Source organism: Microcaecilia unicolor, chromosome 8 (assembly GCF_901765095.1).
Source record: "Microcaecilia unicolor chromosome 8, aMicUni1.1, whole genome shotgun sequence".
Lineage (NCBI taxonomy): Eukaryota > Metazoa > Chordata > Amphibia > Gymnophiona > Siphonopidae > Microcaecilia > Microcaecilia unicolor.
In genome coordinates, this window is record NC_044038.1 from 153,356,349 (window position 1) to 153,379,956 (window position 23,608).

The 23,608-nt window shown below is 40.8% G+C and overlaps 1 protein-coding gene across 1 annotated transcript in view; it reads right to left on the bottom strand.

The window, feature by feature from the left end:
* Positions 1 to 10,159, bottom strand: part of CSF1R (colony stimulating factor 1 receptor) — a 120,364-nt gene extending 110,205 nt beyond the window's left edge. The window contains exon 1 of the mRNA XM_030213013.1: positions 10,054 to 10,159. Within this exon, the coding sequence (XP_030068873.1) occupies positions 10,054 to 10,102 (49 nt within the window). The 5' untranslated portion in view covers positions 10,103 to 10,159. The remainder of the gene's footprint in view (positions 1 to 10,053) is intronic.
* Positions 10,160 to 23,608: the final 13,449 nt, after the last annotated feature.

The window sequence follows — 23,608 nt, forward strand, 5'->3', positions numbered from 1 at the left end:
CTGCCACACTGCTGTTTCTGTCAGATTCCTTTGAATGTGAAGGAGTGTGGTAGCCGTGTTAGTCCACTCTTAAGGTTATCAATAGAAATCAAACAAAATAAAACATGGAAAAGAAAATAAGATGATACCTTTTTTATTGGACATAACTTAATACATTTCTTGATTAGCTTTCGAAGGTTGCCCTTCTTCATCAGATCGGATCTGACGAAGAAGGGCAACCTTCGAAAGCTAATCAAGAAATGTATTAAGTTATGTCCAATAAAAAAGGTATCATCTTATTTTCTTTTCCATGTTTTATTTTGTTTGATTTCTATTGATAACCTTTGAATGTGAAGAGAGCCGTGTTAGTCCATTTGTAAAGCATTTTTCATATGATGTCTATGTAAATTAAATCTCTTCTTCAGCACCTGGCTTGTTTCTCCAATATAGCACCCTTCATCACATTTTTTACACTGGATGACATATACTACATTGGAAGATGAGCATGTGAACGATTCCTTTATGTATCTGCTCTGACCCAGGGGACAGAGATAGGCACCTCAAAATCCTGACTGCATCCTTTGAACAGAGAGGATATAACCCCAAAATAATCTCCAAGAATATTGCCTCCTCCTTCAAAACACTCAGGGAACATCTGCTACAATACAAGGCCAAGAAAGCTATAGACAGAACCCCCGCCCCCCCTTATAGTGACATACAACCCAGAGCTGGAAAAATGGAGGAAAATCATAAGAGATCTGCAGCCACTACTCCAGGAGCAGTGGCGTAGCCAGACCTGAGATTTTGGGTGGGCCCAGAGCTAATATGGGTGGGCAATATATATATATATAGATATAGATAGATATATAGAGATAGAGAGAGACATGAGTAATGTTTCTTGGGATACTACAAAATAATGCCTTAGAATGCACTTGATGATGGATTTCTAAGTATTCTGCCCAACAGCTGCCCTGCATCAACATAAACCACTTACTTAATGTGGGGAAAAAAACAATAGTTTTAAATATAGTTACGTTATGCCATATCAAACTTGATCAGATATGTCTACTATAATGGCAAATATGTCAACACACATAACAGTATAATCACAGCAATGGCATATACTTTGCTTAACAAATGTAAATGCCTGATACCCCACCCAGAAATTCTACAACAATAAATTTAATAGTGCCCAGGCAGACCCCAGCTAGCTTAATTAAAAAAAATTACAAGATGATGTTAAAATTATATGATGTAAAAAAAAAAAAAACATTTACAATTTATTATCTGCTGCTGGGCTGGCAGAGACTGCTAACTCCTGGAACTGTTACTGGAATGATCTTCTCGATTCCAATCCAACCAGTCCAGAACCACCTTCTTTCCCTTTCCCAAATTTCCACGTTTCAGGGCAGGCAGGGCCAGGCTGAGAGGAGGCTCGCACTAATGGTCAACCAACCCCCTGCGGGCAGTGCATGCACGTGCAGCTATGCCTGAGCGAACCAACCAACGACGGACCGGAGCCAAGCAAGGAGCGAGTCCAGAGCGAGGCTGAGGAGCACGCCCGCAACCGCGCACAGCCACATCCTCCGTGTAGGACTAGAATGGATGGAAAACAGCTGCTACGACGAGTCAACGCACGCGCCTGGCAGAGATCAGCTGAGCCTGCCCTGAGCAGGTGCCCGAGACTGCGACCGTGACCGCAAGCTAGTAGGCAGGGCTAGGCTGCTGCTCCGCTGCTGCACAGTGAGTGAGTATATTGTGCACTTGCAAGTTGGGTGGTGTGGTGGGCGGGCCAATCGTGCTGGAAGCAGGAAGGAACCTCGGAGCTGAGCCAGAGTGTGGTGCCGTCTCTGCAGTCTGCTGTACTATAGGCTGCTGCTGCTGCAGTGTGCGACGTGCGTGCGTGCGCTTGGGTGGGCGGGCCTGGGGCAAAATTGGGTGGGCCTGGCCCACCCGTAGCTATGCCCCTGTCCAGGAGGATGAATTACTGAAAGAGATATTCCCATCCCCACCAGTGCTGACCCATAAAGAAGAGAATGGCACACATCCTTGCAATATATTCAGCTGCAAACTATGCCAAAACATTTCACAAGACCCCACAGTCATTCACAAAGGAAAAATATTCAACATCGGAATCCTTCACATTCTCATCTTCATCTTCCAATGTAGTATTTATTTATTTATTTATTTATTACATTTGTATCCCACATTTTCCCACCTATTTGCAGGCTCAATGTGGCTTACATGGTACCGAATGGCGATCGCCAGTTTCGGTATGAACAAATACAGAGTGATGTTGTAGTAAAGTTCATGTGTGACAGACACATTGGGGAATCGTAAGGAGGAAGTTTTGTCCAGTACGAGCTTTGGTTTCGTTGTGTTGTAGGGTATATGTCATCCAGTGAAAAACAAAATGTGACGAAGGATGCTATATTGGAGAAACAAGCCAGATGCTGAAGAAGAGATTTAATGTACATAGACATCATCTGAAAAATGCCAGTGCCAACCAGGCTGTTACCTCTGTGGGACAGCACTTTACAAAACCAGAACACTGTACTAATGATTTTATGGTGAGAATACTTAAGGGAAACTTTAAAACAATACAGGAACGCAAGACCTTTGGAGTCAAAATGCTTAAATATTTTGACACCCACCAGATAGGACTTAACAAAGATCTGGGTTTTCTAGCCCATTCTAAACTATGAAATTTCACTGCTCTGTCACCCTCTGATCACCATGCATATCTCCCTGTCCCCGTCCCCCATCTTTTCAGCTATCTCTGTTTCTCACCTAGCCCACCCTGCCCTCATCCTTTCAGACTCACTGAAATACTTTGATGTTTCACTTATATATGCTGTTACTTATCAAATTTGCTTATTTCTGATCTCACGAAGAAGGGCTACCTTTGAAAGCTAATCAAAAAGTGTATTAGTCCAATAAAAAAAGGTATCATCTTATTTTCTTTTCTATGTTTTATTTTATTCTATTTCTATTGACTGGCTTTGAATATGTGAAACGTGCTACAGGCCTCATTGCTGCCAAGTGACAAGGAGAGGATGAGACACTGCCTCCGGAAAGGATGAAGCTTTGAATTCCTGTTTGGCAAAATTCAGATGGGGCAAAAGAAGTTACTTCAAATTCTACCACATGCTGCAAATGAATTTGCCAAAGCTGTACAATTACACAACCAAAGCTTAATAAAAGGAAAACAAAAAAAATTGCAAAAAAAGTCAGGAAACAGCAGGCTCTACAGTTTAAGGCACAGCTTTTAAGGGTGACCCCTGGTAAAAGGTGGCCCTCGGTGGCATCAGCGTGTAGGATTGCTGCACGTCGAGGCCTCTTTCTACCGCCGCCGGTAAAAAGGCCCTTTTTTAAGGGCCAGTAAATGGCCGTGTAGTAATTAAAAAATTGTTGCATGGCGTTCTACTGCTGGAGCCCTTAGGGAGGGCTCTGGTGGTAATTGAGCAGCATGTGGTGCTACCTGATAACTGCTGGGCACACCCCTTGGTGCTAGAAATGGTTTGCAGGAAGCCAGAACTACGGCCGGGCTCCTGGTGAAGCCCAGTGGTAGGGCTGATTTGCCGTACACCAAGCCTACTGTCCTTTGGTAAAAGGGCCCCTTTGAGGTTATTTTACTAAGGTCCACTAAAGGATTTAGTATCTACTATGATTAGCATGCACTAAGGGGTCCTTTTACTAAGCTGTGGTAAGAAATGGCCTGCAATAGTGTGGATTTGTGTTTTTATCGTGCACTGGGCCATTTTTTTACCACTTCTGGATAGCAACCAGTCTGTATGACTGCAAAGATAAGTTGTATTCACTGAACTTTGATTAAGAGTGGTTACAATTTAACATAGGGTGAATAAAACAGGAGACACTGGAGGTTTATATGCCAATGATGGGAGCAGTGGCGTAGCTAGGTAGGGCCACTGGGGCCTGGTCCCCCCAAAATTTCCTCCGGGTCCCTGGTTGCCTGGCATGGGTCCCCAACCCCCGCCAGCTGACGACTTCATCCAGTGCTGGTCTGCGGAGGTGCCGCTGCATTGCCTGCCCTGTTCTCTTTTCCCCTCATATCGGGCACGCATCTTTTAGTGAAATTGAGCACTTTCACTAAAATGAGCCTGCCAAACGTGAAGGGAAGAGAGAGAGTGGGGCAGGCAATGCTATGGCGCTGTACAAGTCTTCAGCTGGTGGGGGTTGGGGACCCCCACCAGCCAAGGTGTTTGCGGTGGCGGCATTTGGGGGTGGTAACCAAAATGCGCCCCATCCCACCTTGGGCTCTGGCCCCCCTCCACCTTGAGGTCTGGCTACGCCCTTGGATGCGAGTGAGGAATCTATAATTGTACGACAATGTGACTGCGAAGTTCGGAGCTACTCCATGATACGTGAGGCTTTTCCTCCCATGTTTAATTAAAAATTAAAAAGTTTTGAATAAAGCACATATCATGCTGTTTACAGAAGAAAGGATTCTAATATATGATTAGCCAGCACAGTGTAATTATCCTTCACTTTGCTCCATTATTTTAATGGGCCAGGCGCTAAAATTAAAACTAGTGCACACTTATTTACGACCTGAGCCCTTACCACCACATTTGATCTAGCGGTACGGACTCACACGCTACATGTGCAGTAACTGTTCAGTGCAGGCTAACAGCCAGAAATGCTGTCCATGGTAGAAAATTTAAAAAATAATTTCTACTGCTGAATGAGCACGCACCAAATCCAAAATTACCGCCGGGGATACGCTAACCTGGCAGTAATCTTGTTTTGGCGCATGCTGCACGTGCATAGGCCCTACAGCAGCTTAGTAAAAGGGCCCCTAAATGCCATCCAGACATAACATTTCTATGACCTGCATGGCATTTAGCACATGCTAATGGGTGTGCTAAATCTATTAGCACACCTTAGAAAAAGGACTCCTTAGAGTTCACTTCATAGTAGCCACATAACTTTTGTTATGGCAAAAAAAACAATATTTGAGCTAATCAATCATTACTTATCGGTCTGAAAAATCATCTGGTTGCATTTACAATCTCAGCACCAATAGCCTCTGGATATTAAGAAATACCATAGCCCGGAATCACACAGTGCATGATATAACCTCATGATTTAGTTATATGCAACCTCTCAGGCATTGAGGAATCTTCACCCACAATTTGGTGGTTACATGCCATGAGCCAAATTTATCTCTCAATGTAAGAAAACAGTTTTTAATTAGTTCCATCAACATTGGTTAATTAATGCAAGTTCAAACCTATAATCCCTTTATCGCTTCTCCCTAACCATCTTGCAATCAGTTTACAGTAATTCTCAGTTTAAGCAAGTGTCATTAAACCCTTCCTTCCCACAGCCAATTGTGACACACCATGAGAAAATTGCTGTTCTGACCTTCTCACTGCCATGTGGGGCAAATGGTTTGAGAGATACCATTACACAAAAAGATATTGCAGTTTTAATACCAGAAATTTTACCGGTTCAGATGTCTTGAGGCAAGAGAGGGAAACATTACCATACCCATCATTACTCTCCAAGCACATAGATATGGATCCATTGACTCCCTCCTATTAGACAAGTAATTCAGACTGGAGGCACCTAGATAAAATCTTTCACTCCTAAAATAGACACCTAGCAGATGAATGGGAAGCCTATGGTTTGCAAGTGGTGGGGGTGGGGAGTTGTTTTCTGGAATACTGAATATTTTCCATTGGAAAAAGCTTCTATAGCAGGAGTCACCACTGCACCAAAACATTGTTATTTTGGAAAATTCCAGTGCGGTCAATGTTTGCCAATATTTGTACCATTGTCCCTGAGTCAGACATTCTTCATGATTCACTAGAAACTATCTTCTAACTTCATTCTACCTCATGTCTTTCAACAGCTGAGCAAAAATCAAAGATTTTTATCAAATTCACAATACAATATAATGTGTTTCAGAATCTAGACCAGGGCTACATCTCCTGATAACCCTCCAACCTGCTGAGTTTTCAAAATTTCCACAGTGAATATGTATGAGATAGATTTGCATATATTGAGGGGCCCTTTTACTAAGCCACATTTGTGCCTACGTGTGCCCAATGCACTCCAATTCCAAGTTACTGCCCGGCTACCGCATCACTGTCCAGTATGCACGCCAGAAAATAATTACCGCCCAGTTAACACGTGTGACCTTACTGCTAAGTCAATGGCTGGTGGTAAGGTCTCAGACCCAAAATGGACGCGCGTCCATTTTCGTTCACAATTTTAAAAAAGGCATTTTTACAGGTGCGCTGGAAAATGGATCTGCGCACATCCAAAACATACGCCTACACTATCGCAGGCCATTTTTCAGTGCACCTTAGTAAAAGGACCCCTGAGCCTCCAAGGGGCTGGAGAGTTACCAGGACAGATTTGAGAAGCCCTGACCTAGCTAAGCCGCTTAACAGGACCTTATTTATTGAAAAAATTTAGACTGCACTATCTTCCAGTTCTAGACGGTTTTCAAAATACATACACAAACATTTAACAAATAACACACGTTTCTTCAAACATTTAGACAAAACATAATACAAAATGCTGAAAAATAAAACATACTTCGGTCTTTAAATAGTAGCAAATGCTTATGCAAACAACTGAGCCTTTAAACACTTCCTAAATTGTGCAGTACCACAAGCTCAGGACATTTTTGAAAGAATAATGATAGCATTCTTTTTCTCCAACACATTAAAAAAATTATATCTGAATGTGGCCATTAAAAACATTTACTCAGAACGATTGGGGGCGTGTCAAGATGGCGCAGTTGAACGAGGATAGAGCCTTTCCTGTATCGACGCCGACTAAAGAAATTTTTCCTACGATGCCTCATACAAAAAGAAAGGGAACGGTCCGAGGAGAAGCTTCGACAACCCGGACCTCTTCCCCTTGTCAGGCGTCGATTGAAAGGTACACCTCGCGAATTTCCACCCAGGACGCCGTGAGGAGTCCGGCTGTCCTCAAGGCAGGGGAAAACCTTGAGGACTTGGACCTGGATGTTACTCTCTCACCTCCGGCGCTTCATCCGCCGCTCCCTCCCGACAGCCGCCAGAACCAGAGAGGACTACCCGAAACCGGAGTGTTTGCTGGGACTACCTCGATCGAAGGTACTGGAAAGGTGGTATGTGCAGGTGAGCTGGAACCTTTGAGTTCCGGCGTCGAATTGAAGCTATTGAAAGCAGCTTCGGGAACGGTGTCGTTGGAGAGCATTTGGATTGTTCTCCAACAGTTGGCAGCTACCGTAGAGAAATCCACAAAAGAAATTTCTACACTTGTGAGTACCATGAACACTTTTTCTGAATCTCTGGCGAATATTAGAACAGATTTCTCTACACAAACTAAGGAGATTAAACAAGATGTAAAAAAACTACAAGATTTATCCTCAGAAATGATTAAAGATAAACTTATAATTAAAAGAAGGATTGAACAAATTGAAAACCATAATCGGAGACTTAATTTGCGTATCTTAAATTTCCCAAGAGAGATAGGAATATCATCACTGGAAGTCTTTAAAAAATACTTGATTGAAGTTTTGAGATATTCCCCTGAAACTTTACCTCCGGTGAATAAAGTTTACTACATTCAAAATAAAAATTCCTCAGGAAAAGAAATCTTGGAAGGAAATTTGAATATATCTGAACTGTTGAATGTTTCTTTATCCGAACAGTCTGAAAGAATGACATTATTTGTTCAATTAGTTTTCCAACAGGATATTGAAGCATTAAAAAAAATATACTTTAGAAAAATGAATGAATTGTTTTATGGTAAAACAGTAAGAATATATCAAGATGTGACAAAGCAGACACAAGAACTTAGGAAATTGTTTCTAAGTATGAGAAAGGAAACTTTAGATATAGGTGCTTCGTACTATTTGAATTACCCTAGTAAGTGTGTTTTGAAATATCAAGGATTAAAATACATATTTTTTCAGCCAGAGCAATTAAGAGTGTTTCTGGATTCAAGGAAACTACCTGCGGAAGCTAACAACTGATTAGAAGTATTTGTAATAGGTGAGAAAATGCGTGTTAAGCTTCTTCCTTAAATTATACCTGTTTTGATTCCCCATTTCTGTTTCATGCCCCCCCCTTTATCTGCTTATTTGTGATTTAAAGAAGACATACAATATATGACTATAAAAGTTTTCTTTGGATATTTTATCCTAATGTTTATTTTGGGTCTGTTTTTTCTGTAACAAGTTTTTCTTGTGATGTAAAAGGGGCTGGAGAGTTACCAGGACAGATTTGAGAAGCCCTGACCTAGCTAAGCCGCTTAACAGGACCTTATTTATTGAAAAAATTTAGACTGCACTATCTTCCAGTTCTAGACGGTTTTCAAAATACATACACAAACGTTTAACAAATAACACACTTTTCTTCAAACATTTAGACAAAACATAATACAAAATGCTGAAAAATAAAACATACTTCGGTCTTTAAATAGTAGCAAATGCTTATGCAAACAACTGAGCCTTTAAACACTTCCTAAATTGTGCAGTACCACAAGCTCAGGACATTTTTGAAAGAATAATGATAGCATTCTTTTTCTCCAACACATTAAAAAAATTATATCTGAATGTGGCCATTAAAAACATTTACTCAAGGTCAGATCTACTTTATGTGTTCCCCTGAGCCAATGCTTCTCAACCCTCTCCAGAAGGCACACCTATGGCCCCTGTTACCAAGCTGCTGCAAAAGGGGGCCTGCGCTGGCGTCAGCGTGTGTTTTTCATGCGTGCCGAGCAGGGGTGTAGCTGCTATGGGGCCACGGGGGCCTGGGCCCCTGTAGATTTGGGCCTGGACCCCCTGCCGGCGACCCTCTCAACCCCCCCTCCCGCTGCCAACCCGCCGCCTGCTACCGGACCCCAACCCTCGCCAGCCAAAGTCTTCTTCCTTCGTTTCGTTTCTTCTGACTGAGTCTGACGTCCTGCACGTACAACGTGCAGGACGTCAGACTCACAGAAACAGAAACAAAAGATGGACGCCCATCTTTTTCGAAAATACGATCTAGCCCGCCCCTTCGCGGACCTGTCCTCGGAGATAAATGCCCATGGAGATGGGCGTTCGCATTCGATTATGCCCCTCTAGGTGTGCCTCGAGGACTGGGTTTGGAATGGCTGCTCTAAAAATTAAAACAAGGGGAATAAAACAAGAGCAAAAATGCAAGCCTGACAGGATGACATGTTACAATATTTCTCTTTGAACCAACACAGACAAGGGGGATAAAAGCCAGAGCTCGAACACAGTCTGAAAAAGGACAAAAATCCAAAAGAGGGGAAAGGAAGAAAATCACTTCCAAAACTGGAATAAAAATGCTTGTTCTGCATCAGTTCACAATCCATTTAATTGCTCTTCCCAGAACTGCCTTTATCAATCACCAACTGTGTTTATTTTAGATTTTATGTCAAATCAACAAGATCCCCATATACATTGACTGGACTTATATCTCTTTCTATAGCAATTCAATTCTGATCATCAAACCTGCCTTGCAACTGAGAGTATCCTGATGATTAAAAAGCCACAAAGAAGACAATGCCCCAAACACCTGCACAGTTGCAAAATTACATATATGATTTTTACCTTTGAACTTTTGCACTGGTTTATAAAATAAAAGTATGCCCATGCTTTCAAATTGCTACACACTTTTGCAACTTCCTTTTTCTGTGGGTACTTTTTCCAAGCAAAATTGTGCATGAACTTCTGAAAATTCAAGGTATGTGTGCATGCTAAACCCCATCCCCAGCAACTGTGAGTAAAAATACACATTGGAATGATACTTTGAACACAAATTTACCTGCATGTAGGAGGGGCAAGAGCTTTGAAAATTATCTGGCAAATAGATAAAGACTTAGATTAAGAGAAGATAATATTTTTAAATAACCGATGGATCTTCGTATACAATCAAAGGCATTGGATTCCTAAATACACACTAAGGACAGGTCAATAAAGAGAGGCCATCGTATGCAGAAGTCCTATAAGACTGATCAACCACTTGGATCACTGGCACTTCATAGTTCCAAGCCTGCCCAGTTTAGCTGTTTGGACATTTAATTTTAAACCCACAGACTTACCATGCTGGATGAAAGGTATGATCATCAACACTAGGGCCTCAAGTTTCATCTCTCTTTGAAGATGATGCCCTTCCTGTATAAATCAGTTACCGGAGGCCAGGAGCTGGTTGAGGGATCCTGCAGAGAAAAGATCTTATCTTGAAATGATTGTGGATTCTACATCAGCTACTTTCTGGGCAAACTTCTCTTTTTTGTCTTCCCTGATTTGCGAATCACATGTTGCTATAGGAAATGCATGAGGAAAAGGCATTTGGATGTGTTGCCAGTGGGGGAGAAGAAATGTGTAGTATGTTTCGTTGTGGTTTATCAGTACCAGTGCTTTCTTTAATGTTTTATCTGCATGTTCTTTTCTGAAAGGACATTTCATTCCAAAAAAGTAATAACATAGATTAGACAATTAAACCAGGAGAATGATGACAAATAACCACGTCTAGTTATCAGTTTCTTCTCTTTGCTAGGAACAATTCATCTCATGGGACAAAAAGAAAATAATATGGAAAGTAATAGAGACTAGAAGCCTACATAATTATGTCTATGTGAATGGAATTCATTTAAACCTTAGCAATAGTATCATGTTAGCATTTTTTATGTCATTTCAGGCAATGGTACTTTGCTAAATTGGACTACTGTAATGGGCTATGCTGTTTTCTTTTGGCAAATCTGATTGATAGATTACAGGTAATACAAAATACTGCAGCTAAGATAATTTTGAGAAAAAGAAGATCTGACCATGCTACATCTGCTTTGATGAAGCTGCATTGGTTGCCTATTAAAGCAGGTGTTTTTTTTTGTTACATTTGTACCTCGCGCTTTCCCACTCATGACAGGCTCAATGCGGCTTACATGGGGCAATGGAGGATTAAGTGACTTGCCCAGAGTAACAAGGAGCTGCCTGTGCCTGAAGTGGGAATCGAACTCAGTTCCTCAGTTCCCCAGGACCAAAGTCCACCACCCTAACCACTAGGCCAAAACTTTTGTTTTTCAAATTATCATGTTGGGTTTACAAAATGTTTCATGGTTCTTGTCCAGAAAATTTATATTCTTTGTTTTCTTTTCCATTGTCTCCTTTTTGTCACGAGCTGTGGATTCTTGCTTGGACTATTTAAAGTTAAACATAAAAAGTCTTTATCATCCTCATTTCCCTATTGGCGGAGTTGGCATGGTTTTCTCTGCCTGTTAAGGACAACTTCTTATTTATTATTCTGTAAACAACTGAAGACTTATTTGTTTAAAAAATTCTTCTGTTAGGTTTCATCTTGTTTAGGTTTTTAATTTTTTCTTGTATTATTTCTCATTTGTAATCTGAGTGTTATCCACTTTGAACCTGCTGATGGGAGTTGGAGGATTACAAGCACCATTACCAACTGCCAACATCATTAAAAGATGAGCTATAAGAGGTTATATTAGCCAATGAACATCTATTAAAGAATGGAAAGTTGATTCAAATGAAGAATGAAATAACATAAGCGCTCTCAACTAATAGCATAACCAGGAGTTTTTCAGTGGGTGCATCTCCCCCCTGCCTCCCTGCACTGCCCATGCACTATCTCTGTCTCCAAGTGCTGCCCCTGCTCCCATCTCTGACTCCACCCCTATTTCAATCTCCGTCTCCCCCCTCCACCACCTTAAAACTCTCTCAGCTTGAGTCTTCACCCAGGCACTGGCAGTAGTGCTCATAGGCTACCTGCAGCCTACTCTAGGACTTCCTCCCTGAACCGTTCTGTCCCTTAGGGCAGAGCAGGCCACAGGCAGCCTATAAGTGCCGCTACTGCTGCCCAGGTGAAGATTCAAGCTGAGACAGTTTTAAGGTGGTGGTACTTGGGGGGGGGGGGGAGACATTGATGGAAATAGGGGTGGGGCGGAGAGAGTTTTAACGTAGGGGGCCTGGATCTGACAGGGATGCGCACGCCACGACGAACCTACACTAAATACGCTACTGCTGTCAAGTTAGATGCAAAATATTGATAAGGCAGACAAAATTGGAATTTGAAAAGAAACTTGCCACACAAGCAAAGTCTCATAATGTATTCTTTTTTGGGTACATTCATAATGAGAAGTCTGTAACAGGGGCTTAGCCAAAATTCAACATTTGGGGGGGTTGGAGCCCAAAGTGGGGGGGGGGGGCACAGTTTGGCCTGCCTCCCTGCTGTAACCCCACATACCTTGGCTGGCAGGGGTCTCTAACCGCTGCCAGCTGAAGCCTTTCTTCAGCATTATTCTCTGCACATTTCCTACTCTGCTTCCCTTTACATTGTGTGCATGCTTGTTTTGGTCTAGATCTGTTTTCAGAATGAATAAGGCACAAAAAGATGCCCTAAATGACCCCCCAGTACCCCTTCAGTTGTCACTAACACCCCCCCCACTCACCCCCCAAAATGTGAATAAAAATATGACTTACCAGCCTCTATGACAGCTGTAGATGTTATTCAGATTTATTAGAGCAGCATGCAGGTCCCTGGAGTAGTATAGTGGTCTGTGTAGTACACAGTGAGGGACCCAGGTCCCTATCTCCCTCTTCCTGTCACAACTGTGCCCCCTAGGGTGCCCCATTACGATCCTGGGATGTCTGGGGGACCAGTCTACTAAAAATGCTGGCTCCTCCTACATTCCAACGGCATGAATCTGTGCATTTTGTATTTATTCAGGGCTTTTTTCAAAAATGGACCAAAAAAAAGGTCTAAAGCACAAAACCTTGTTCGAAACAGTATTTTTGAAAAAAAAAAAAGATATTTTTCTTTTTCGAAAATGACCTTCTGTCCTATTCAGATTTTGGACGTTTTGTGCAAAATGCCCAAAATCAGACTTAGACTTCATATCGAAAATGCCCCTCCAAGGGGTAAAAGGTGCACTCAGCGAAGACAAGGCCATAGCGGAGAGATTAAATGAATTCTGTGCTTTGGTCTTCACTGAGGAAGATGTGGGGGAGATACTAGTATATTGTGGATACCTTCACTTGTGTGTTACAAATACCCTACAAAATTGGAGGATAAAGGCCTCAACAAGTCTGTAGTGATACAGTAATCTTCAACTGAACATAATCATCCACAAGGCTAAGACTCATCATTGGCCATAAAACCTACTATTTTACTTTTCAGTCCTTCTTTATTTCTTCTTAATAGAACCCAACATATATTCATTTTAGTTTTAAAGTTTCAATAAAATAATTTTTCCAGATTTTTCAAACTGTTGCACACCACTATCTCAAGGCAGATCACTCGAACAATTAAGCTCACTTATCTCATGATCCCACGGGGTCCCGTTTCACCCATGGCTTTGTCAAGGGTGTAAATGTGCCCAATGTTATCTGCAAACAAAACAAAATAGGGTTAAAATTGTAACACCCTTTAAATCTAATGTCCACACTGTTCTGATTTAATTCATCTTGAAATGAAATAACATATGATCCTGTTATAAAAAATAGTAAAAACTTCATGGAAAACTGGATATCACAGAACTCAATATAACACTTGTCCTTCTGCTGCATACCATTTAGCTGACAAAACTTGCTTAACATGGCGTCATCTTTTAATCAAATGCCAACCCAAGCTTTGCAATTCAGCTGCGTGACATCAGCTACGGTATGCAGCAAAGACCACAAAGGAAAGCTGATGAAAAACTTGTAACACACAAGTGAAGGTATCTACAATATACATGTTTTAGAGGATCTTTATTGATTGTTGTGATGTGTTCTTGGAGTTTGGGGAGATACTAGTTCCAGAAATGGTATTCAGTGTCAACCTGGAAGATGTAATGGGGCAATTTAACAAATAGAGTAGCTAATCGCCTGGACTGGATGGTATTTATATCCCAGAGTAGTGACAGAATTAAAAAATGAACTTGCAGAACTATTGTTAGTAATATGTAATTTGTCTTTAAAATCAAACATGGTACTGGAAGATAGGAGCCAATGTAATACAATTTTTAAAAAGGGGCCCAGAGGTGATCTGGGAAATTATAGACCGATGAGCTTGATGTCGGTGCCAGGCAAAATGGTAGAGACCATTATAAAGAACAAAATTACAGAGCATATACAAAGGCAAGGATTAATGAGACAAGGCCAACAAAGTCAAGGGAAATCTTGCCTCACCAATCTAAGACATTTCTTTGAAGGATTGAATAAACATGTGGAAAAAGGTGAACCTGTCAATATTGTGTATCTGGATTTTCAAAAGGCATTTGACAAAGTATCTCAAGAAACACTCCTGGGTAAATTAGAAAGTCATGGGATAGGAGGTAATGTCTTATTGTGGATTAAGAACTGGTTAAAAGATAGAAAACAGAGAATACAGTTAAATGGTCAGTATTCTCAATGGAGAAGGGTAGATAGTGGGGTTCCCCAGAGATCTGTGCTCAGACCACTGATTTTAAACATATTTATAAATGATCTAGAGATAGGAGTAACTAGTGAGGTAATTCAATTTGCTGATGGTACAAAGTTATTCAAAGTTGTTAAATTGCAAGAGAATTGTGAAAAATTGTAAGAGGACCTCACGAGACTGGGAAACTGCGCATCAAAATGGCAGATAACATTTAATATGAGCAAGTACAAAGTGATGCAAGTGGGAAAAAGGAATTACAGCTACATGATGCAAGGTTCCACATTAGAAGTCACCACCCAGGAAAAGGATCTAGGTGTCATTGTCGATGAGACGCTGAAATTCTCTGCTCAGTGTGCAGCGGCAGCTAAGAAAGCAAATAGAATGTTAGGAATTATTAGGAAAGGAATGGAAAACAAAAATGAGAATGTTATATGCCTTTGTATTGCTCCATGATGCGAACACACCTCAAATACTGTGCGCAATTCTGGTCACCGCATCTCAAAAAAAGATATGGTGGAATTAGAAAAGGTACAGAGAAGGGCGATGAAAATGATAAAGGGGATGGGATGAATTCTCTATGAGGACAGGCTAAAATGGCTAGGGCTCTTCAGCTTGGAGAAGAGACGGCTGAGGGGAGATATGATAGAGGTCTATAAAATACTGAGTAGAGTGGAATGGGCAGAGATGAATCACTTGTTTACCCTTTTCAAAAATGCTAGGTCTAGGGGGCATTCAATCAAGCTACTAAATAGTAAATATTTCTTCACTCAATGTGCAATTAAACTCTGGAATTCATTGCCAGAGAATGTGGTAAAAGCATTTAGCTTAGCATGGTTTAAAAAAGGTTTAGATAATTTCCTAAAATCCATTGCTTATTTCTAGGATAAACAACATACAATCTGTTTTTACTGTTTTGGGATCTTGCCATGTACTTGTGACCTGGATTGGCCACTGTTGGAAACAGGTTACTGGGCTTCATGGACCTTCAGTCTGTCCCAGTATGGCAATGCTTATGTTCTTAGGTTCCTATAAATTTTACCACTAATTTGTGCTATTTTAGCACTGATCCCATTATGCAATGAGATGCAGTTACTAATAACTGGGATTAACACTAAAATAATACACCTTAACAGTAGACCATCTTGATAACTACACCCTAAGGGAGGATAATGCAATAGAGGAAAGTTATCAAATGAATTTGGAGCTCACCATTGATGACCTGCAGTTCATAGAGCAGTCCACCGATTCCTTCCTCCACAGTGGCTTACAGACCCAGAACATCCTCACAGAGGCCACTGATCTCTGCCCTGAGTAGCGTGCCATTCTGACAAATGTGGCTAGACAATTCTGGCATTGTGTTGTCCTCCTGGCTAGTTCTGCTGATGTTCTCCACTGCAACCTTGTCTGGCTGATGGAAAATGTCCTCTGATGGTTCCCCCACAATGTCTTCCTCATCCACCACCTTCTCCTCAGCTAATGACATTGCTTCAGTTTCAGTGTTTTGATTTGATTTATTTACCAGATATACCGCTAATTATTTTAAAAACGTGTTTATGCGGTTTACAATACTTAAAAAAAATAAACTACATTAAACAACACGATATCATCTAGTAAAACATGAAAACATAAAAACTGTAACTATCTAATTAATCATGATTAGATTCTATTTAACTGAAATGTTATATAATTAACAACCCATCAATTTCAAGGGATTACAAATAAAAAAAAATGCAAACATAAAAGAACCATAAATTTCCTAAATCAAAATACAGGAAAACCATAATTCTTTTGAAAAAACCAGGTTTTCAGCCACTCAACATTTTGGCTCTAAAGCCACATCTACTGGCACTAGGAGGGTCATTTTTCCTGCAATTTCCATGTAAATGTTTTGTTGAAATTGATGCTAAGACTTACGTTTTTACAAATTCTGTCCAATTTAAAAACTTTCTTGAATCAAGGAAACCTCCTGTGCCAATAGGAGGTTTCCTTGATTCATTCCATCTTCTAATGTGAGCTAATATTGCCTAAAAAAAAATTTAAGTTAGTTGTATTTGGTGACAATTTTCCTTTATTTTTTAAAATTGTATATGGGCCAGTTATTTAAACTCCTGCTTAACTAGCTTTTTCTTTATCTTTTCTCCTCCCATTAGAATTCTTTCCTAATTTCTTTGATGTGTTTAGATAATATTCCTCATAAATGTATTTTTTTTTCATTTGTATGATTAAAGTGATTTGCTTTATTTGTTTTCTATATGAGGAATGCTTTGCCTTTTGTCAAGATATTCTTGATATAATGATTGCAAACTATCTATTTATCTATCTATCTCTATAAATAAACAACCAGATTTTCAAAGCTTTACAAAAAAGTGAGATAACTAGAAACATAGAAATATGACAGCAGATAAAGGCAAAATGGCCCATCCAGTCTGCTCATCCTCTGTAACCCTAACTCTTCCTTCTCCTAAGGGATCTCACATGCTTATCCCACGCCTTCTTACATTCTGGACACAGTCCTTGACTCCACGACCTCCACCGGGAGGCCATTCCACGCTTCCATCACCCTTTTCGTGAAATAATACTTTCTTAGATTCCTTCTAAACCTATTCCCTCTTAACTTCATCATATGTCCCCTCAGAGACAGGGACCTGGACATTTCTGTGGTCACTTTAATCACAGCAAAATGCACAAGCCAATTGCCTGTCATGATCTCATAAAGCCATCCACAACATTGCTGATAACAAAATGATATAAATTAGGCGTCAACTCAGCTCATCAATACACAAGAAACTTAAAAACAACAAAGACAAAGAACATCTTATTAGCTGATTGACTCATTGTCATCTCAGCATATTGTTGACCAATACCCCCGAGTACTGCCTGCAGTCCCTGATGTTCCCAAGGGAAGTGATGGCTCTTCGATCCTGGTCATAATGCAAACTTTGTAATCACTTGTGGGTAACAACAGCTGACACATAATTTTGTATCTGAGGGAGGTGTGTGTTTGTTCCAATTATTATCTGATTGGTGGTCATTCTAGCATTCTAAAGAACTAATATTGATATTCTAAAATGTTCTTATGTGACTTTTATATTCTAATTATTTCTGTCATCATTCATTTGCTTACATTTCATTCTTGTAAATAATAATTTTTCTTCATGTAAATAAATACTTGTTTTTTTTCCCTATTGGTTATGTGTTTTTAGTTTCGTAGTATAAACATATCTCAGGAGTATGAACTCAGTACAGTTAACTGAGAGACATGGTTTACATAATAATATCTAGAGGGTATAATATAATTTCTACTTCAATTTCTCTACCTACACTGTCCAACAGGGGTATGAATATTGTTTACATCTCTAATATGTTGGAGGTTCTACTAAGATATATGATTAGATAAGAGATTATCAGATAAGATAAGACATACTCTGTACCACATTCACCTTTAAGTTGGTATGATTTTAGCTCTGAGTGCAAATTAAGCTCCTCCATTGCTGGTGCAGGTGTTATTGTAGCAAGCACAGCTTTGGAGCTCATCCCAGGCAGTTATCTGAAAGTCCTTGGCTGTTTAATTCTGTACAAAATCGGTCTTTGGCAGTCTGAAAGGAGAGTTTTGTTTCTAAGTGCTGTAAACAGTGAAAGTAAAACAGAGGACTGACTTTTCCTCTGATTTCCCATTAATTTCTTCCATACTGTATGCTGAAAATTAATCTGTTCCCTCAGCATACAGTCCCATCTTTTCTTTAGTACTAGTCCTAGGATAGATTGGATAGTCCTAGGATAGTTATAGCTACCCAATGGGTTACCTCCCCTTCTTCTTACATAGTTTCTCATTACCAAGTTGATATATTTGAGACAGAGGTTAATCCTGGCTGCATAATCCTAAGTCTCTGGCTTCTCTGAATAAGAGATGAAATACCAAATGAGATAAAAGATCATATACATCATGTCATAAAGCTTTATGAGAAAGTGCTTGCAGTCATGTAGCCTACTCAATGCTTAGATATGTACAGCAGACTTCACAATCAAGCTTTTGTACAATTCATGTCTGTCATAGGTATCCTTGATCAATTCCAAGACAGGCATGAAGACATGGGCTTGATGATATGATGAGGGAGGTGTGGCTGTGTGCTATGGCTGTGGTCAGGTCTAATTCTTACTTCCTGTTTGTAGCCCCTAAAGCAGACAGTGAAAAGGAATGTGAATCAGACAAGGTGTAGTCCGAGACACTGGCTTTCTGCCAGAATGTGATACAACTGAGACAGCCCCTCCCATGACAGTGAATAGGGAGGAGAACTTTAATATGGAACAACTCTAGATCTCCACAGTGGAAATAAGTGAGGTGCAGTCTCTTAGTTTGTTATCTGTCCAGCAAAATGACAGTTGCTTAGAACATAAAACTTGCTGTGTAATGTTAACACAGGAGTTTATCTCCTGGCCTGATATGTTTGGTTCCAAAAAGGATACTGGACAAACCTCAAACACATTTTTGCCCCTAGATATGCCCAGCATAATTCTCTGCACTTAATCATGCTGAAATTAAAAATCAGCATGATTCAGGGGATAAGGGGGAGGGTGGTGAAGGAGTATGCCCTTTGCCTAAAAAGCCAGTGAAGGACTTTATGTCAGGTCTATCTGACTCAGACCCACACAGTGGGATAGGATCAGATGTGGAAAGCCTTAATTTTAACTTAGACTTATTGCCAGAATTTAACAAACTGACCACAAGCAATGTACGGAGTCTGCTGATATTACAGAAGCAATCTCCTCTCTAGGTGAAAGAAAGGTGAGTTCTTGTAACTCTGTGGCAGGGCATCCTAAAATCTGTTGGCTGTCAGTAATGATGGTGTTCAAATGCAGAGTGCATTGTACATATCCTCTGAGGCCGAAGTGCAGTCCAATATCTACATAAGCTTGCTGAAAGCAGAGGTCATCATGGTTCATCTTCTTAGGGGTGGGGGTGTTTGAGCAGCTAAACAGTGTATGATTTTGACAGCTGGGAAAGGCAGTGACAAGGTCAGTAAAGCAAGACAAAACACAGTTACTAGGTTACCCTAGGAGGTAAAAATCATACCAGTTGCTACACACCCTGGAAGTAAACCAGCTAAGATCAGAAGATGGCGGGATTCCTTTGACAATGGGTTGGAGCAGCCAGTCCTTTGACTTGATATGGGTGATTTTCTCACATCCTCTGTTGATCATGTCAGAAAGAAGAAGCCAGGAGGCACCAGACTTTCTCACAGAGTTTTTAGGAACACTGCCAAGCCACTACTCAAATGTGACAATCTAGGGCACTGCATTGCTCAAAGAACAGACGATTCAGAAGCAGGAGGGCCTCAGACAAATTGTTCAGGAAATCATGGGAAGTGTCAGCAAGGCTGCCACCTTCCTTCATAAATGTGAATTAACTCTTTCTTTTCCATCCCACTGTTGAGGGGGCATCCTTGGCCTCATAGGCGGTCAGTGGCCCAACTGTTTGGGGAGGCTAAAGGGGGCGGGGTTAGGGGTGGGGCCAGGGTAGAACTTAAATCCATAACTGTCTGATAGCACACAGAAAAAATAAATAAATAAAAATAAAAGTCACAATTAATACCTTTTATTAAATTTAGATATTAGATATGTATCATATGTCAAAGAATAAAGTGGTTGCTCAAAGCATATTCTAACCACAATCGCTCAACTGCAAAACACTATGCACAACTTTGTGCAAAAACACACTCAGAACCTTACTGTACCATAAATATTATACTGGGCAGAACCTAATACACCAATATACCACCCATACAGAAAATGCAGACCGTCAACAATATGAAACAAGGGATCATATCATCACAATTCTCCTGTAGAGCCACAAAACACCCTAATTCATGTTTAATGTGGGATAAAATGCCATAAATAAGTAAATAAATATAAACTTTTAATGTTGAGCACCTGATTCTCAAAGTGGACATATTCCAAACACTATAGTGAAAATAAAATGATCTTTTCTACCTTTGTTGTCTGGTGACTTTTTCTGATCATGCTGGCCCAGTATCCGATTCTGCTGCTATCTGTCCTCAGTGCAGGTCAGGAAGTCATCCTTTTTAAATATCTCCCTGGCAACCCAGGACACCTCCAGCCAACCCCCCCCCCCCCCCTGCTCTCCCAGCGGTAAGGTAAACAAATTAAACCATAAACCAATTTCTACAACTGGTTACACAAGGCTAGAGGGCTTTCACTGCAGCTCCAGCTGTGAGGATGGAGGTAAATCAACAATTTAAACCCCTCAGGGGAGGCTTAGCCTCTCCAAGCCTCTTATACCGGGTGCCTATGCTTGGCCTTGAAAAAGGTGCTTTTCAGGGACAACAAGCAAGGGTCTGCCAATGGCTTCTCTCTACACCCAGAATATAAAAGGATGACTGATCTATGGCATTAACTTCAGTAGCACCCAGGGCTGAGCATTTACTCATGGATCAGTAATCCTCATCTGAAGAACATCAAAGGGTTTGGTAAGCCTCTTTACTGGGATGTGGAACGGAAGAAAGAGAAATTTTCCAAAAAAGATAAGCTAGAGCGGAAGCAATATTTGATGTAAAATATGACCTTCATAGTCTAAAGACAGACTCAGCATATGTAGGATTAGGATTGATCACCCTTTAACCTACCTGGAAGTTGTAGACAGGTATCGCTGTGATAGTTCAGGGACCAATAGCACTGAACTGCTGAGGTACTAGTCCTTATTAAAACAGGAATCAATCTTTGCATCAAGGAAGGGCGGTGAGGCTTTGACTTTACTCTTTTCCTCGATTCATGAGTGACTACACTTCCTTCTGATGATAAGGTTTATAAAAGTACTCGCCACAGGTAAACCAATCAGAAGGCATGAATCTTCTAACCCATCCTGATTGATGCCCCAATGGCCATCACTGATATGCCCTCCTTTCTGGGGGTGCTCCACTCTACTTACCATCCCTGGGGAGTCCTTCTAGTGCCTTATTTGTTCCAAACCTAAGAATATCTAAGCATGGAGGTAACATTCAGCCCCAATTACAATGTAGCTATTTGGAATTTGGATTAATGTCACTGCCTAGGTCTCTTTTATGCCTATCTAGGATCCTATGAGTGACAGCTTTCTACAGCCACACTGCTAACCAGTGTTGTTAATTGGGGTAGAAATTCATCATCCATTGGTGTGCACATACATATCAAGCAGCCCTGGATTAACTATTAAGCAAAATAAGCACATGTTTAGGGCACCAAGGGAAGGGGGGGGGGGGGGCACTACAGAGTTTTGTCCCATAGCTATCATGCCCTTAACTCTTTCACTGCCATCTGCCAAACCCATTATACAACATGAATTTCAGAGTTTTTCTAATCATAAATATATATGATATTTTGTTTCATACAATAATGATATTTCTCAGAACATTGAGTCTCAATGTTTTCTCAGTTAAGCAACGGAAGAGCAGAGGCACCATTGTTGGACTGTGCTTAGGGTATCATTTGCCTTAATACAGCCCTGAACAGGACGGGGGAGGAGGGAGGGATGTGCTCTTGTGAGTACTTCTAGGTTACATGTGCCTTGTCCACATGTGATGTCCTCTCTCTGTCCCTTCCTAGCCCCAATCCTATCCTGCTCTGAGAATATGCTTGCTGATAAGTCTCTGCTGCATCTGCCAGTCAAACTCATGTGTGTCAATGTTTGCATGGATTCAGTCTTAGACACATCTATTTCCCTTGCATATCCCATCTGGTGCTCTGCTCCCAGTTTTGCTGCTCTGTGGCAACTTACGATGCTTGCCTAATGAATCTGTTCCTCAGCCTCTCCCAGGCCCATCTCATGCACACAAGGCCAGACACAGGGCACTATTTGTGTTCCTTGGAAGGAACAGCCCAGCCAGGAGAAGAGTGCCAGTAGCTCCAAAATTGGGAAGTCACACAATTGCAGTCATTTTGGGAGTGTCCTCGTGCTTGCAATGTCAACATGCATGCACATGTGACATTGTGCAGTGATCACTGGATACCTCACTGCATACGAGCACTTACATTTATTACAGTATATGTGTCTATTCTTTAAAGGGTACACCTGCCTGCACACACTTTATAGACTATATGCATACATTTTGGCACTGACATTTATGGGTGCCCACATTTAAGTGAGAACCCCTTATATAACTGTCCTTTACATGGATAAAGCTGGGGTGGTTGGTGGTATTTCTCAGCAGCATTATCTGGATAGTACTGCTGAAAATTAATGTCTGGTGCTGGTGAGCAGCACTTATCAAGGTAGGAGCCACGTCTATATTTTAAATTTGGTTTTATTTATTTAATCCTTTAAGTAGATGGTTCAAAAATAGTAGCTAAAATACATGAAAAGGAGAACAAGGAAAAGGCATTAGGAGAAGGCAGAGAAGATAAAGAGGAATGGAAAATACACTCTCATAGTGGGCTGTGAAGTGTTTTATTGGTCTAGAACAAGAATCATCGAAAGACACTGTACAATGTGGGTTTGTGAGATTGGGTAGACATCTTCTTTACATAAGGAAGCATTTCTGTTGAGCTTGTGTGCTCAGATGTGAGCTCCTCCACTAGAGGTTATCAGAAGGATTGAGGCAGAGGCCTCAGAAGCGTATGCTTTAGATTCTTCTTCTTATGCAAGGACCCATTAGATGCTTACTATGAGTCATACCCGTTAATGAAGGAAATGTGTTGTCAGTGTAACTTTAGGACTGTTTTCCTAAGACATAAAAGTTGAATATCAAAGAAAGCAAGTTTGTCCACCTACATAGATTTACAGTGCAGCGCCAAGAGTTTTGCATCTCTTGGTGCCTTTGAGAAAAGCCATTGGCCTAAAGGAAAAGGCTGCCTCTGGTTTGCTCTCTTTCTAATCTTTTTTTTTTTTCAGACTACCACTTTAGAGAGGAAAGATAACCTCAAATTTCTATCCCAGAACTTGGAGCCTTGAGACTTCCTTAAGAAAAAAAGGTTTCCCAAGCTTAGGAACCCTTTCCCCCAGGGCTGGACTAACTTAATACATTTTTTGATTAGCTTTGAAAGCTAAGCAAAAATGTATTTAGTCCAATAAAAAAGGTATCATCTTATTTCCTTTTCTATGTTTTGATTTATTTGTATTTATTACCTTCTCTACCTCTACAATGAGTTATTTCTCCCATTCTAAAGGCTCCCAATCTTCACCGGCAAAAGAAGCATAAAAGATCTCCTACTGGCACTGTCGTCATTTCCTACATGATGCCACCTAC